We start from the raw sequence: 18,126 nt of genomic DNA, 5'->3' as shown, positions 1-18,126 counted from the left end.
AGAGAAGAGATCTGTAAGTTTCAAAGAGCACAGAAAAGAGGAAGCATGAATCATGCATGCTTCCTTTCCCCAGCATTTGGTAACATGCAAAGCTGGTTGAAGAGACAATGTTAAGTCTCTGTGGGGCACCTACTGAACTTTTAGAACTTAATGTGTATTTTGATTTTGACAAATTACAGAGCCATATGATTTCAGAGCTCTGAAATTCTATGAAGAAATTATTCAGGCTTGAAAATAGAGATTTTCCTATTTTCCTCTGCCCAGTGAAAATTGCCTCAAGGAAATTTGGCAGCAAAGTTTTGCTGAAGCAGATCCATTTTCTTCTTTTAGGTATCAATGACAAAACATAAGTATGAGTGGACCGACAGGCTAGTAAAAATGTTTGTGGGCCAATAACTTTAGCAGAGTTGTAAGGCTGCAATAAATCTTGTACAAAGGCTTCTTTTGTTAGGCTGTCCATCAACACACATATAATTGCTGGGGGGGGGGGTCATTTTCTTTTCACGAAACTACATCAACATGACCCAAGGCTTATTCTAAATGCTGATAATTCCAAGCCAATGGCCCTTTATGAACACCACACCACCATAGTTTTTGCTATAAGAGCAATTACTTGAAACAGGAATTTGGAGCTTACTAATTTAAACTGCAGAGTATATTTGTCTGCATTCTGCTTTACACAGTTTAGGCCCATAATTTAATATACCTGAGCTGCTTTCATGCCATGAGCCTGCAATCTTCTCTCCAAGATTGCAGGAACCTGCTTTCATACCAGTTTGTATAGGCCCAGCACCGGCATAAGCAGCACCACTGTCAGATATTGCCACTGCCACCGCATCCGTCCCCTTCCCTCTCCCTCGTTGCATCCATTTCCTTTCAAGGGAGAATGTGATCTTATCTAGGGGTTTGAAGCACAAAGGCTTTACTGGACCTAACTTTGGTTCTATAGATGGATGATAAGATCAGATGGCAGCCCTGGAAAGGAGTGGTTTGGTTTGGGTTTTAGCATGGCACACACACACACACTGCAACTTCTTTTGAAGGGAAAGGATCTATCCACTGTCACACATGGTACAATAACATCTAGGATTGATTACCACACGGCAGTCTACATGGGCCTGCCTTTGACCAAAAACATCCAGAAATGTAGACAAGGAAACTCACTCCAACCAAGTTACTTTCCAGAGTAAAATACAATTTGCATATTAGTGGCACAGATAAGATTCCAGTAGTTGCCAGTTATTTCATGGGCATGAATCAAGATGTCAGTTTTGATCTTTAAAACCCTAAGTGGTTTTGATACCATTCCTCTCTACCAGTAAGAACAGTTTGTAAAGCCCTGCTTTACATGCCTCCAACATTAGAGGCAAGAACCCAAAGCGCACATTCAGATTTATAACGCTGGAGAATACTGACTTGGATTGTTATTTTGTATTTACTGTAATTGTGATTTGATTATAGATATTTTCAGGCAATTATAGTTTGAATTGCACTTCTGAGTAGATTTTAAAATAAATGAACACATTATTGGAAGGAAGAATATCAAAAGATTTTTAGGTGGGATTCCAAGTAGCCAGCAAACTTGCCTGTAATGCTGGAGCAGTCAAAGACAGGCTTTACGTTCAGCCTGAAAGTGGCGAAAAAGGCAACAGAGGATCTACTAGTACTCTTCACAGATATACACACTCAGCAACTCAGATCTGACTGGTGCTGAGATATACGTTTGGGTTGTCCCTATGTCCTTAGTAAGAATGTTATTCTCAAAATCTTAGTACAAACTTTATTAAACACCAAAAAATATACCAGAAAATAAACACACAGGAAAATGTTTTGGGCCATTACAATTGGATACTAGTAAAACAAAATTACCATATTCTGAAGGTAATTTCCTTTTCCTCTTCTAAATTAGAACCTTAATATTGCTTTGCGGAAAGGACCACATACAAAACAGAAAGCATTTCTGGTGCTAAAATAAACAAAAGCCAGTGCTTTTTATTGGCCCAAATTATCATATTGTCTATACTAGCCCTGTAGAGCAGATGAAGAAAACCCTAGAAAGGTAGGGTACAAATCAAATAAATGCATACATACATATCTTGCACTTTATTATCCATTGAAATTTGCAGCTAGATGTGAGCAACCCTAGCTGTATATTTTTATTGTATTTTAGCAATCAGCTTTGGAAAATTCTCTACTCTTGATGGTATTCAGGCTGCTGCATAGTCCCACAGGTATTTTTTTCTATTACAAGTGAAATATCCACCCATGGCACACAGTTTCTAATGCACATAGACTGTGTTAAAATGATAATTTATCAGTTGACTTAAGTTTATGTTTGTTTGTTTTTTAAATGATTAACATTCAAGAACTGCTGTTCATTCTTTTCCCATCTCACAAGGTTAAAGCTATGGATGTCATTGCCAAAGTCTACTAAAAGTTAATGCAGAGCTTAAATCCTGTATGGTTAAGTAAAAATACACTGAAGGGCTTTCATTTTCCTTACCCTGAGGATCTCTCTGGAGATGTATGCTATCCAGTCCTCCTTCAAAGTATTTCCTTTTGTATTCTTCACAAGGTCTGTAATAGAGCCTGCACCACAGAACTCCATAACAAGCTGGAAAGGCCAGAATGGAGAAGCAGTCATTCAAAATATCTTAAGCCCATATATGACACAAGTATTGTACTGCAGCAACGCTTACTGGAATAGTAAGAGAAAGATCACACAAGGACAAATAAACATTTCAGCATAAGTAGATCATAATCCAAATCCCTTTACCATCTATAAAGTTTTATTTCACATTGAGTCATTAGGTTCAAGAGAATAAGATCTACACATCCATTTTATAATTGCATTCACACATGAAGATAAGCCAGACTTCTGGAGAATCATAGCTTAGTGTTTATGAGCAGTATCTTGCTGTATGTTGCCTGGTTGCTCCTACTTGGCTCCTCCCACTAGTGAAAGTGGTTAAGTAATCAGAAATTTACCAGGAAGCAAAAACGAGTATTATGTCTAAATCAGAATTCCTGTTTTTTTGCTCTACTAACAAGTCAGAATCTGATTCCTGGCCTCAGGGGAGTAACAAGCCAGGAGTCCCTGCTGTTTAGTTTCTGATTACTTTAGCCACTCCCTCTGGCAGAACCAGCCAAACCAGGATTCTCCATCTGGCTTATCATTACATTATTATTTAATGTATTGCATGAGAGCACTGCTATGCATGATCTACGTATAGGAGTAACAGGTGACTAGTAATAAAAGTGCTGGACTAAGGACTGTTGGCATGTTTGGATGTAGAAAGTCTTGCCACAATGAAGAAAGTTGAAGTAAAGCACCTTCAGATCATTTCTGGCACTCCACTTCTGTTAATTCTGCTGCTGCTGCTGCTGCTGTTTGGAGCTTATAGAGCTAGGCCTGTGTTTTCAAAATCTGAGAGCCAAGAAACACACTCACCCTTTCCTGAGGAATTAAAATTAGAAGCATACTTCACTCTTGCACCATTAGCCTACAATCTTATACTGCTTACCTAGGTGCTACATCACACTGAATTCAATGAGACTTATTTCTGAGTAGACATGTATAGAAGTGAGCTGTAAAAGGTTTACTTTTACAATGTGCAAGAATAAAACAACAAAAAAAATGCACTCTCAGAGGAGTTCTCCCTTTGTGTTTCTGTAGGAGTCACTGATCCGGGTGTGCCCCAGTTGGAAGGAAGCAAGCCCAGAAAAGTGGTTCATGCAGAGATGCAACAGACAGCCATTTTCTTCGTAAGGACATGATACACTAATGTGCAACTTATTAGTCCCTTTAAAATAAGACAATACTCCGTTATTTTCTACAACGTGTTCATTTACCCCGATTCCCTTAAATTATAACCGAGGTGGGAGGAGGCATGTTTGTAAAGGATATACTTACCCACAATTGGTCATCATGTCCTGGAGGACTTTTCTTAATGAAAGCACCATAGTAAGTTGCAATATTCCTATGATGGGAATATTTCTTCAGCATGTTTATTTCCAGTTTGATTTCTTCTTCTTCATCCTTTGGAGTAGGGGAAAAATATGAATGTATCTACTGTAGCATTTGTATCCACTGTAGTTCGAGTTCTCTGAATGAGTAAGGGTGTTACTATGATTAGCTACATGCTTAGTTGTGTCTGTTTTTTCTTTATACAAACTCGATCTGATCAAATACATTACATAAAATTGTTCAAAATAAGGAAACTTTGGGCAGAATCCAATGGGATGCTTACACTCCCAATTCCCTTACACCCCACCAATTCCCTTCTGCAAGTAATGGGTCCCACCAATTCCGTTGCGCAAGCAGGACCCATCACTTACGCAAGGGAGATTTAGTGCTTCCTAGGGGAAGCCCTGAAATTAGCAGAAATGCTCGTTTCTGGAAGGAGGCAGATCAGCGGAGCCCCCTTATGGGAGCTCTGCTGACCTGCCTCCTTCCAGAAACAAGCATTTCTGCTTGTTTCAGGTTGCCACGGAAGCACAAAATCATCACTTTACAACAGAATTGATGGGATGTGGGAGAATTGGCAGGGGCATTGGATTCTGACCTTTGGTTCACCAGATGTAGAAAGTAAACAGAAAAACTGAATGGCAACTGTACAAATGGGGCAAATGGTTAACAATTAGGGTTTACATATTCAGAAAATATTAGCACTCAACCATCTAAATCTAAATAATATTTGCTCCAAATTATCACCCATAATGTTTAATACAGAGGTTTATTTTGTTAATCCCAGGGTTGCAATGTCTACTTATAACACAAAATCCCAAAGATCAAAATTCTGTCCTGTGCATTATTTATACTCTATATTCTAATTCTGTAGTTATTTCAATTCACTTTGCAATTGCTTTATGAACTACTGGTTTAAACAAATATTGGGTTGGATCCAGACCCATTGTCCTGTGAACTGAACAGCTCCTTCCATTCACAGAAGTGAGTCAGATCCAGCAGAGGCTCCTGCTCTGCTAATGGGATGTTTCCACAAACAGGACGGGGAAGGCAATTTTTACTGATTTCCTCTTCCCCCTGCAGCCTCCAGCACCACCTCCAATGCTGTTCAAGGATCTCTCAACTCACTGCAGCAGATTTCCAGGGACAAAGATGAGGGGGAACTGGCAAAAATTGCCTTCCTCCCTTTATGCCTGTGGGAGTGTCAACCACTGAGGTCTGCTCCATGCAACTATGGACCCAAAAAGCGTACACTGACAAAACAAATCCTTTCTCTTACACTTCAGGTTCATTATATTGCTAATTTAAAACTTAGATCTATGACTTCCATAGTTAAAGGGTGCAATCTTATGCATGTTTGCATGGCTGGCTGGGGAATGCTGAGAGTTATAGGACTTTTTTTCTGTCTAAAGAAGCATATAATTGTGCCCTAAGCATTTTAAGTGTTAAAAAGGCATAGGCAGCATTATAGATGTGCTATATTTCTACTACCGTTGGCTGGTTCAATTAGACCAATGACAAACACCCAAAAGCAGTTGGTCTAGATTTTTGTCTAATCTCCTTGTAGGACAGAGATTGCAGCAAAATAATATCCTCCACAATACACTCACCACATATAGACCGAGTTTGCACAACATGCCAACCCATTGTGGGTTGTTGTCTGGAACAACCCACAATGGGCTACCTGGACAGGGGTGGGTTAATTTTTTGAAATTGACCCTGAGCGACTCGAAATTAATTTTTTCAAGTCGCTCAGCAAAAGTGGAAAAACCCTCTGTTGCTCTTCCTGATCTCAGGCACAATAGCATTCCCAATCACAGACAAGCTACCTCAAGCCTCCGTCATCAGTGGCAGCCCCTCTAATGGTGCCCAAACGGTACTTTGAAGGTTCTGTCACTGATTCTACGCTTTTTTTAAAAAAGAATGATCATGTTCCAGCTATTTGTGCAAATGGATTTTTTCAATTTATTCTTTCTCTTGTTGGTCTTTAGCTATACCAGAATAGTGCTATAGCACCATGAAGAAATTAAAAGGGGGGGGAAGCAGCCCCCCCACTTTTTTCGACTCCCACTTGCAGTGATCGTAACCACAAAAAGGGGGGATAGTATAGATCTCCCTTACAAAGACTTGCTAGAGACTCAGGAATGTGTGGAATGGAAGCAAGACACCCCCAACCGTCAGTTCAACACTTAAAACCCTGGGGAGCACCTTGCTAAGAGGGTGATCTGATCCCCTTTTCCCAAACTCTCAACTGTCAATGGCTGTCAAGTGAGCCTATAAGCATTCCCAACTTGTCAATTCCCTTGTATGTTTCATACCACGGTTACCTTTGACAGCTGAAACATACAAGGCAATAGTCAAGACAAGGCTATATATATTTTTGACAGCTGCAACTGGCAACTTGTGCAACTGCGAAAAACTGACAAAAAATAATAATAATTTTTAAAAATAATGAAGACGTTTGCGCAAATTCCTGGGGCTGAAAAAATAATGTATATTGCGGCCCCATTTACAAAAATGTCAGGGTCTGGTTTTGTGTGGTTTTTTTAAGCACCAGAGAATAAAAACAGGGTTGTGATCGGACTGGGGAGGGAGACGGGACAGGGAGACAAGACGGGTTCTGCCACAAAGTCTCTTGCGATACAAGGCGAACCGAGGAGGAGAACAACCCATAGTAAACCCAATCATCTGTTGGGCTCACCATGGATTGTTCCATGAACAACCCACACTGTGTAGCTTGTTCGCCAGGGTGGGTTGTCATGTCGTGCGAACTCACCCAGTGTGTGGGTTCACACAACACAATAATCCGCACTCATGGTTAACGTGTTGCCTGAATCCAGCCACACTAATAAACTATGGTATAAACAACTCGATTAACAACATGATAACTCACTGTCAAGGTTCCACTTACGACCTAGACCCCTTGAACAACTCCTTAAGGGTCTCTTGCTTCCTTAAGAGTCCCACCTTCCTTCTTCTACCTTCCCCTTTTCAGCAAGGTGGGATTTAGGCTGTAGATATGGGGTAACTGACACTCTAGACACAGGGTTTGACCACAAGAGTTTACTAGTAGATTTAAAGCAAACAACTTACAACTAAAGATAATTACACAATACAGCCGAATGGTACAAAAGGCATTAAAAAAATAAAACTTGCAAAACACAAATTCCTTTGCCCTAGCTATCTTTAGACTTTTTTCTAGACTGCTCCTTCCTGCTCACTGTTCAGACTCTGATCTCACTTCAGGCTGTGGCTGTCTCTGCTCTTACTGGCTCTTTCACTCTTTTTATATACGCTTCTCCCTCAAAACCGAAAGTACTGCTTCAAACCTGAACAAATGAAACTTAAGTGGAGAAATGAAACTGACACTTAAGCAGAGAAATGAAATAACTCCCCTCAGGGTTACCCCCCCAACAGAAAACTGCAGGCCTCTAAGCCTGACCTTTTTTCCTTCACTTCTGTAGGCCTCAGACCTTCACAGCCATGTTTCAACAATAACCCATAGTTCAACGACAACCCACACTCAACCCATAAGCAACCCTTGAGTGTGGGTTATCATGTTGGGTGAACTCAGTTAGTGTCTCAGATTGAAAGAAATATTCTTTAAAGTGTCCGCTAGAACTTTAGAAGCTAAATGTTGGTAACAAAGAAGCTAAATGTTGGTCTACTTGGATACTTACTAAGCTGCAACAGTAGAAAGTCTTTTTATATTACCCACTTATAGTATTAATATTAGTGCAAAATGGATATTTCTGACCATAGTTAACTTTTGACGAGTTTGAGGAGTTAACAGTGTCTAAATTTTTACAATTAGAGTAAACAAATAAAACGCATTCCTGCGAGACAGAAGCAGCTGGTAGACGCTCATGGTGATTTTAATGCAGCTGGCATCAATTACCACTTAAAGCCGTTACTGCTGGACCTGAAATGATGCAACGCAGTCTCTCTACCCATGACATGACTGCTGCTTTTACTTATTTTGTGATAGTGCACCTGATTAATGAGAATTACAGCAGCAAGCTACATTTTCTGTTACAAAAGATCCTACTGTGTGTATTTCAATACTGAATGTATGGTATTGCTCTACAAAAGGAAACCATTACATAGCCCATACATTTATAAAACCTACATATCAGGTGCTAAGAAAGTCACTGCAGATGTCTGATCTGGTCACAGTCATGCATGCCTTAGTTACATCCCATTTGGATGACTGTAATGCACTCTAGATGGGGCTGTTGACCAGAGATGGTTACAGGGAGCGAGCATGTGACTCCCCTGTTACAACAGCTTCACTGGCTTCCAGTCTGTTTCTAGGCAGAATTCAACATGCTGGTTATGACCTTTAAAGCCCTATATGGCTTGGGATCAGGCTACCTGAAAGACCAACTTTTCTCAAATGAGCCTGCCCAGACAGGTTTTAAGATAATCAGGGAAAGCCCTTCTCTCAGTGCCACCACCATCAGAGATGTGTCTGGTGAAGGTGGGAGAGAAGGCCTTCTCAGTGGCTGTTCTCAGGCTCCAGAACTCCCTGTCGAGGGACACTAGGTTGGCTCCCTCTCTACTGCCCTTCCACAGCAAGCAAATACATTTTTGTTCAAGCAGCCCTTTGCCATTAAGCTGATCTGTTGGGTTGGGTGCTGTTTTTATTCTTTTATTGTTGCATTTTGTTTTGAATTGTGTTTTTAATGCATCTGTTCTATGATTGTTTTAATCATGTTTTATTCTAAAGGTTGGCTTTTATTGTTGTTAGCTGCCATGAGTGTCATTTCCTAGCAGAAAGGCAGGGTACAAATCAAATTAAAAAATACATAGCTAGCAAAGTTGTGCATATAGAACTGGTCTTGCCCAAAATCACACACACAAAAGCACCAACCTCAAGGTTGGATCTGTTGCAGTGCCATCTAGTGGCTACTTGATATTACTGCACCTTAGTGTTTGCAATTTTCAAAAATACAAGTAGATTGTAATTCATGAATACTTCTTTGTCTCCCTATCCACCTTCACCCTCTCCCTCATATAAGATCTCATGTTGAGAATCAAAGCTCTTGCTCCCCTATCAATTGTTACACACTTGGCATAACATTTCTCTTTGACTCCTGGATACCATAAGAAGAATTTAAAGTGTCGCAGCTGTACCAAAATAAAAACTAAGTCAAAACACAGTGAAAGAACTAGAGGAAGAGGTCTCTAAAACAAGATGAAGTATGATATTCCAATTTATTTGGAAAAGCTTCAGCACTACAGTATAAAACAGCCTTCCTCAACCTGGTGCCCTCCAGATGTTTTGAACTACAACTCCAATCAGCCCCAGCCAATATGGCCAATGGTCAGGGATGGTGGGAGCTGTAGTCCAAAACGTCTACAGGATACCAAGTTGAGGAAGGTTGGAATAAAATATCTTCAATGGCGCAATCTAAGAATAAGCATTTGAGAAGCTACTTGAATTTGGGAAATATTATTTGTCTTAGCATGCATTGACACAGAACAGATTTTATACAGAAGTCCTAGCATAAGCACATGATTATAGTTAATATGGCTACTCGAACTGAACAGTGCAGGCTTTTTGTATATTATAGGCATTTCAGTATACAGTGATAAAAGGAAAAACCACAGATTTATGTTCTTCTTTGAATGGTTTGATGCAGGACCAGCATCTCATACATAGTCCATATGCAAACCCAGCAATGCATTCAACCCATGTTTTCAGTACACCTGTATCATGTGTGTAGGGGGGAGTTGCTTCAGTGTAGAAGCCTCTTAATCAACTTCCCATATAGCAGCTGTAACATTAGGAAATGTGGTGGTCTACAGAGACCAAGGAAGTTAGAGTAGGGGCTACAACATAATTTAAGTAGCGTTAGTTACTGTATGATCATGTATTCCAGTTTCCAAGTATAGCAGTTTGAAGCTTCAGGCAGATGACTATGTCGGGCCAGTGGTAATGCCTGCACTCTGCAACCCCACCCATCCTTTTCTCTTTGGACCCAAGAATGTTCTAAAGGTCTCTTATATAGCCCACCCTCTCTAAAACAAAGCAGACCTACAAAATCTGGACTCAATGTGCTACTGCCAGGAACAGATCTCTCTATGGCCACCCTCATTTAGAGTACATTCTGCCAACCACACACACCATAAAAAACGCCACCACACATAGTCACTTAGCAGTGCGTGGATAAGGCCTCAGAAAGGGTGGCTGCTGCTTGCTCCCTCTTCTGAGCTCTTTCCAACAACGCTTGCTTGCTTGGCTCTTGAGTGAGCTCTCACACTGCACAGACACTTGAGGAAGCTTTTAAAAGCAGCAACGATAGGATTGGGTGGGGACATTCTTTAGAAACACTCTATTAATACAAAATTAGGTTAAAAGCGCTATCCTGATTGGTTCCCCCAAACCAAGTATAGCAAAAAGGGGTATCAGGCAGCGTGTTCCTCCTGGAACCCCAGCCTGGGACTCTTTTTGGATTTGCTGGTGGTCTGGAGTGTGGGAGGAGACAAGCAGAGCATGTGCAGACTGACCAGCAGACACACAGCCTACAGGAGGCAGGAGAAGAAAGAGGGATGCATGCGCAGCTAGGGCAGCAATGGAGACTTGAAACTAGGTACCTGCCAAGCAAGCAAGTTGTGCACACTTGTACGAGGTTGGTGGGGCCTGGGGAGTCTGGCAGGTGCAGTGCCTTTAATAAGAAATCACCCCTGCCAGTACCTGGGTAGAAGAGACCTCCCAGGAACCCCACTGTCTGCTGGTCTGAGTTTGTTGGATGAAGGGCAGGAAACAAAACTACAATAAATTTTAAAATAATTCCATGGAACAATGTGCCCTGGGAACATCACACTGGCTAGTCAAAGGATGGGATCCAAAGAGTGTCATGGGCAAAGAAATCTGGGGGGGCTCTCCAGAATATCTTCCAATATAGCATAAGGAGCTCCAGCCAGAAAAGGAACACCAGTTTTCATGTCGACACACTTGGGGACTCTCCCTGTTGTCGCTCTGACCTTTTGAAGCAACAACTTGTCTAGCTGCTTTCAGAGTGCTTTCAAACCAAGCCCTGGTTAAATAGAAGACCACTTGGTAGACTAAAAGCGGCAAGAACATTTGTGGCCTAGTTTACCAAGAATCAAGCCAACAGTATAAGAAGAACGTAACAGCCCTGCTGGATCAGACCAAAGGCCTATCTAGTCCAGCATCCTAGTTCCTACAGTCACCAACCAGATGCCTAAGGAAAGCCTACAAGCAGCACAAGATAACAAAAGTCCTCTCCTGCTTTATGTTTCCCAGCAACTGGTATTTAGAAGCATGCTGCTTCTGATCCTGGAGGTGACATATAGCCATCATGACCAGTAGTCATTGATAGCCTTAATCTGCCATGAATTTGTCTAAACTCTTTTAAAGGCATCTACGCTGGTGGTCATCACCACATCCTGTGGAAGTGGATTTCATAGTTTCATTATGTGCTGTTAAAGTCATTTCTAAAATGACTGTGCTACAATTCCCTTATCATGAGATGTGAGTAAAGTTAAACATTTCCCAAACACCTTCTGTCTTGGGACTATGTGTGATCTAATATGTGATGACTACACATGGATGCACACTCAATCTTATGTGACTATATCAACAAAGGGAATCTATCCAGGTTAGAGAAACACAGAACAACTAATCCAACAGTAGCAACAAAATATGGCTGCACCTCACCCACTTTGCCAAAATACTACATGCTCCTCAATGTAAACCAAGGACACTAAAATTCTGAGTTTCTAAAGATGTATTGTTCCATAAAATTAACTGGTAACACAATGAATGGATACCAATACAGTACGAGTCAGAGTGGGCAGTTTTAAGGCTGTAATTAAAGTGTGTGCGTGTGTACCTGTGTGCTAAAATCAGCATGTTAACAGTTTTCAGTGCCTTTTTTCTTAAAACAGGGGTGGGAAACTTCAGGAAGTCCTGAGGCCATTTTGAACTCCCAGCCCAGCCCCCTCGCGGGTGCCAAAAACATAGTGAACTAATAATAATGATTTTAAAAATTGAAAACAAAATGGCATCCATAGCTGCTATGGAACACCAAAAGGGTCAAAATTAGCTTGTTTGCAAACTAATTTCGACCCGTTGTGTGCTCCATAGCAGCTATGGATGCCATTGTGTGTGTGTGTGTGTATAAGTGTAATTTTTTGGGGGGAGGGGTGTTCCCTGAATGTGAGGGGGTGTCAGGGCATGCATTGTGGGGCTACAGGGACTGCATGCAGCCTAAGGGGCACATGTTGCCCACTCTTGCTTTAAAATGTAAACATTACAAGAGAACTGTATGCTATCAAGTTGTTATGTCTTAAAATTAATACCAGGTTTTGAATTTGTTTGAATAAATATGAATATAAACTACATCACATGTGCTTTTTATTTATTTTTTCCTAGTCAAATATTTTAAGTCAGCTACTTTTGAGATGTTCATGCAGCGTGCAAAATTAATATGGTCTACCTTTTTAGTTTTGTTCACTAAATTTAAGTGAAACTTGCATATAAATTAAGTCCCAATCAATTTAAGGAATTGAAAATTTGGGTGAAACTACAACACAATTTATAACTTGCATATTGAAGCTAAGAAAAAGAATAGTAAATGAATCACTACCACTAACCAAGTAACTTGCCACCTGTAATAATCTGTTTTCTCCAAGTGGTTTAAAAACAATAGTTCCTTATTTAATGCTTTTAAAAGGACATTGTACTGTTTACCGTTGGAAAAGCACTCTCTTTAGGGTGTAAAGGCCAGACAGAGTATAATGCAACCCTTTGTAAAGAAAATTAACTACTTGTAACCATATCACTGGGAAATGGCAATAAAATAAGAAGATAAAAGGGAAACATAGAACAATAGGCAGTTAGGATTTTACAGGACAAGAAGCAATGCCTGAAGCTAGAATTATACAAACTCTATTCTGGAACCATTTCTATGCAGAGACAAAAAAACACTTGTACAATCCTTGTCTCCTGCCACTAACTAATAAAGCAACCACCTGCTGCAGTTTTCATAATAGTAGGATTTTCCCCTTCCTTTTTTGTTCTGTTTGGCTCACTATGCCTTAATGGCAGTGGCTCTGATATGGATGGAATATCGTTCTGTGAAATATAATTAATTCTTTTCGAAAACAAAGCCATGCCTTATTACAGAAACGATGTTCATCTTTCCCCTTGAGTGATCCTCTAGATATATTGCCCAAATGATTTATAGCACAAACTATGGGCACAAATGAACCAAAATCAAGCAAGTGATTTCAGTGTGAGAGATTCAAGCGTGCACTTAACACTGCCAATCAGTGGCACTCAGAAGTGCTTAAATTTCACTGGATTGTGGCCTGTGTAGTTGCTTTTTTATACAGGCACAAGATGCCTACTTCACTTCCTGAAAGGGAGAATAAAAAGATGGAAAATATGGACTTTCCGTCAATCTTGACAGGTAGGAGAGAAAACTAGCAACAAGTACTCATGCATCTTAATGCTCAGTCCCCGTATCTAGGAACAGTGATGGCAGCAGCAAATTGCTCACCCAGCAAACTGCTCTTGGGTCACAGAATGGGATGCCTGGAAAAGGATGTGTGGATAACACTTACACTGCCTTATCCCTGATGGCTGGGAATACCTCTCCCTTCCATTCAAAACTGAAGTACTTTGTTTTTCATTCTAATGTTCAGAAATACATTCCCTATACTGTATAGAAATCAACTGCACAAAGGCTTCAATTTAGGTTGGATACATCTAATTAGGTAATACTTGAAACCAACATACTGAAGAATATCCATTTTAGATATTTCAATTACACTACTCACAGGCTTGAACTGAATTCATGGATTGAGTGTGTGTGGTAAATGGCAAGAAATCAAGCTATCAAGCTGAAGTCTTTGATTTCCAAAGTTATTACAATGGCTTTAATTTGCTTTCCTATCGTGAAGCAAAACCTATAATAATTTCACTTATAATAGCCAAGAAAGTTATTATGAATTAAGGCTTGTGGGGTCTGCTTTGTTTTTCAAAGCAAGGTCCACCAATTAGAGCCAGGTGCTAAATAGTGCACATGGGAAGACTGACATAGAATTGAGGAACACAGTGCCTCTGAGCACATGCTCAGCCCAGGAATTATATTTCTGTATCCTAACTGGACCTTGCACACAAACCCTCTTAAACACAAATCTATTCCTATTTTCCCCTAAGGTTTCTTGATTCTAGGAGCCTAATTTAGGAGTGTGGGGGTAGCTTTTTGTTTTCATTGTTGTTAAACCACTGAGAGTCAGAAATCCTTACTACCAATCACAGGGACATCTACCAAAAGATCCCAATATACCGTCCGCCTCCCAATTCTCAAATGGGAGACAAACCTCCCTATGGAAAGGTGACAAATTGCTATGGGAGGCATAAGATCTGCCCTGAACTCTCATGGCCTGTTTGGGCAGAAGCCAATTTCTGGAACTGCCTTCAATTGTAGGGAGACATTTTCAGTGTGGAGTGGCTTCTGTGCTACTTCTCATTGACTGTGCCAGCTGGCAATACGGGGGGGGGGGGGTACCCTCTTTCTTGCAGGGGGCTCTCTTTTCTTCTGCATTTCCCTGAGCACATTCACATTCACATGTATTCGCTTTATTTTCTGAGGATGCCAGAGGAGCATTCTTTCTTTCATGCTAATTTTGTTTTGTCTGAAAGCCTTGCTCATATTTCAAGCAACAAAATTTAAGATTCACCAAAACACACACACACACACACACACACACTTAATGCAATGGCTTGTTAGAAAAAGAAAAGAAAAAAGTACGGATGGGGTAGGGAATAATTCAAGATCCCTTTAACTGGAGATGCCAGGAACTGAACTTTGGACTTTATGCATGCAAAGCATGTGCTCCATTACTGAAGCTATGGCTCTTCTCCCTATTCTCTCATGTCCTAATTTATTCTGACAATCAATGGATTCAATTCTAACATTCTCTCTGCTGCATATATTAGAGGGTGATGCAGGCAGAAGAAAATACCGTATCTGCTAATTACAAAAAAATGGGTAATGTGAGAAAAGCTTTTGGAATTGGTTCAGATATGATAAATCATGATTTAAATGACAGGGACAACCCAAAAGGAGCACTGAGGTTGCACGCTTCCCACTCTGCAGTGCAGTTGTGAGGAGATCAGAAGCTTTCACTTCCACTTTCAATTAGTCGTAGCTTGCCATTATGTCCAAACCTGACAAACTGTGGTTAATTGTAACTATGGTTGGTTTGAAACAAGCCAGCTTCATAGTTAAGAGTAACCACAGTTTGCAGGTTCGGACATAATAAGCTGTGGCTAATCAAAAACAGAAACAAACAATTCTGACCTCCTCCTCACAGCCATGCTGAAAGAGAAGAGCAGAGGGGGTGCACAAGCCCAAAGCTAATTGCAGCTCAAGTGTGGCAATCCATGGCTAGTTTTACTTGGGTTAGCCTTCCACATCATGAAGTCTGGGATGCTTCACATTGGGATGCTTTGCGCTGCTCTGCTGGTGAAGGAATTACAAGTTTACAATTAAACCTTGCAAAACTGTGAACGCTGATCTATAGTTCCCTACAACCCCACTCAGTTCTGAATATTATTTTATACTATATTTCATGTCCCTGATATGTCTGGATTAGTAGAGACCTGGACCAGCAAAATGTACTTCGCAGAACTATTGTGTACAAAGCTACTTTCATACAGCTACAAAGGCTATATTTCTGGACCAGATGTTTGCAGCAGCATCGCTGCCAGGCATACATGTAAACCTTGCAGCTGAGATGGGAGGGTGATGAACAATGAACACAGTCACAAGGTGTTCATGTTCATCTATCACAGACATGACATCATACAGACAGGAGAGTTGCTGACAGTCAGCAATCATTTACAATTACTATACCTATTTAAGAACAATTGCACAAAGAGGAGGCTTTGATTATTCAGGAGAAAAGTCACACCTGTGGCCAAAGGTAGGTTTGTCACAGATATGCTCATTTAAAAAAAAATGTACAGAAAAACACAATCTGGACAGAGCTGATTACTTAAGGCCCACTGATTTCCATCCAGGAGTTAAAAGCAGAAGCTTAATTTTCTCCTATCAAAGTCAATGGAACTTAATCATGTTTTAACTTCAGCTGGGTTAAATCCAGAGATTTTTAACAAGCAAGCTGAACTGTCATAATATTTAGGGCTTAAACATTAAGCTATATTTTGAAAAGTATAACTGTTAACCTTTATTCCAGATACAGAGCCTCTGAAAAGTACTGAACAGTTCCCAATGTAAGCATCACACTTTCAGACTGTAATGGGCCTGTGGCTGTTTTTGCCAATGTTTTTCATCTATGAAGATGTTCTTTCATCTAAACATTTTACTTTTGAGTTCTGTGCCACCTTCCTGTGCTCAGGACCATACAGCATACAGCTAGTCAATACTTTTGTGTCATAACACTTTCAAAAAAGGAAGGGGCAAAACAGCTCTACTGATCAAATATCATGGCCAAACTGTAATTCAGCGATCTATCCCAGGAGAGGATAGCTCAGTGGTAGAGTAAATGATTTCCATGCAGAAGGTCCCAGAGTTAACCCCCAGCATCTCCAGATAGGATTGGAATAAGCTCCTGTTTGAAAGCCTGGAGAGTTCTGAAAGTCAATTTTGACAATACGAGATGGCCACGGCACAGGCAATCTCTAAGTCCTTTATGTATTTTATTGCTGTAAGCTGCCTTGGGAGGGATTCTGCCATGAAAGGCAGCCAAGAACTATTATGAATAAATTTATATAAAGCTTCCTGACTGTTAGAGCAATATGACAATGGAACCAATTACCTAGGGAGGCAGTGGGCTTTCCCACACCGGAGGCATTCAAGACAAGGCTGAACAGCCATCTATCTGTCAGGGATGATCTGATTTGGATTCCTGCATTGAGCAGGGGGTTAGACTCGATGGCCTTGTAGGCCCCTTCCAACCCTACTATTATATGATGATGATAGATAGATAGATAGATAGATAGATAGATAGATAGATAGGCCACCTAATTCCTCACAATGAGGAAGGACCCCTCACAGTGAGGCATTTGGGTGGCTGCTGCCAGGTGGGCTCTTTGAAGAGCCTCCACAGTTACTCTTCCGCTATAGAATTTGCTTCAGCAGGGAAAGCAGCCCTCTCCAACTTGGTGCCCCCATATGTTTTGGACTTCAGCTCCTAACTGCACCTGCAAGCATGGTCAAGAATGCTAGGAGTTGTGGTCCAAAACATCTGGAGGGCACCAGGCTGGGGAAGGCTGCTGTAGATTCTTCAGAGCAAGAAATTCAAACAAATTCAGAAGGACCATGTTGGATGGAGCAAGGAATACAGATGTGAAAACCAAACTACTGAAACCAATTTCTATTCACTACTATCTTTACTACCTTCCCAACTCCAGAACAAAAAGGGCCTTACACAGGTCACCTCGTATTGGCCACAGCCTCACACATACCACACCATGCCATATTGCCAAGGCTTGCTGCAAGAACCAGAGAACAACACAAAACCAAAATCCCATCAGAGCCTTTGCTACAGAACAGAATAAGATTATATAACTAGGCCTACTTCAGTTGACAGGGTATGACTCTGCATGAATACCCAACCCTTTTGATGTAGGAAGCTGGGTTTTCGGTCACTGTCCTAAGTAGTGAGATACTCCACCCTACCCCACATTGGAGTGGAACACAGAACCATACTTTTCAAAACAAATCCACACACTAGCTGGCAAATAAATGTTTCAAATATCTACCTCCTCTCAGAAGCAAGTGTTGCCCCTTGTTTTCTATGAACACTAGCAAGCACTTTAACAAGTCCATGAAGAGGCAGAGTTTGGCTAGACCATTTCTATTCTCAATCAAAACTGCATGGAAACAATTTAGATCTTATGAAAAGGAAAGGGGTATTTTAATAAGCTTTAGAACAGCGTAATATAGGACAATCCTGAAAGTGGTTTGGGACATGTAAACTATGCAATTGTACACCAAGTACACTGGAGAATCAAAATGGTGGACGTAGACCAGAGTGTGCTGTGTTCTAATCCCTATTCAGCCAGCAAGCTCACTGTTTATTTGCAATTTAAGAGCTATGTTGTTGATTTTTAGTTTATTTTAAACAGTTTACATGTATATCAAAATCCAAAA

The 18,126-nt window shown here is 40.7% G+C and overlaps 1 protein-coding gene across 2 annotated transcripts in view; it reads right to left on the bottom strand.

Moving 5' to 3' along the window:
• Positions 1–18,126, bottom strand: part of MAP4K4 (mitogen-activated protein kinase kinase kinase kinase 4) — a 179,940-nt gene that overhangs the window by 73,079 nt on the left and 88,735 nt on the right. For both annotated transcript variants that reach the window (XM_084844424.1, XM_084844426.1), the window contains exons 4-5: positions 3,914–4,039; positions 2,504–2,614 (exon numbers count right to left, since the gene is read on the bottom strand). In XM_084844424.1, coding sequence (XP_084700550.1) covers positions 2,504–2,614; positions 3,914–4,039 — 237 coding nt within the window. The remainder of the gene's footprint in view (positions 1–2,503; positions 2,615–3,913; positions 4,040–18,126) is intronic.

The sequence above is a fragment of the Heloderma suspectum genome, chromosome 3, assembly GCF_057233095.1.
Source record: "Heloderma suspectum isolate Gila_16-S chromosome 3, 16-S_ref, whole genome shotgun sequence".
NCBI lineage: Eukaryota > Metazoa > Chordata > Lepidosauria > Squamata > Helodermatidae > Heloderma > Heloderma suspectum.
Note: the sequence above shows the minus strand (reverse complement) of the source record. Positions and strands in the feature narration are given on the sequence as shown.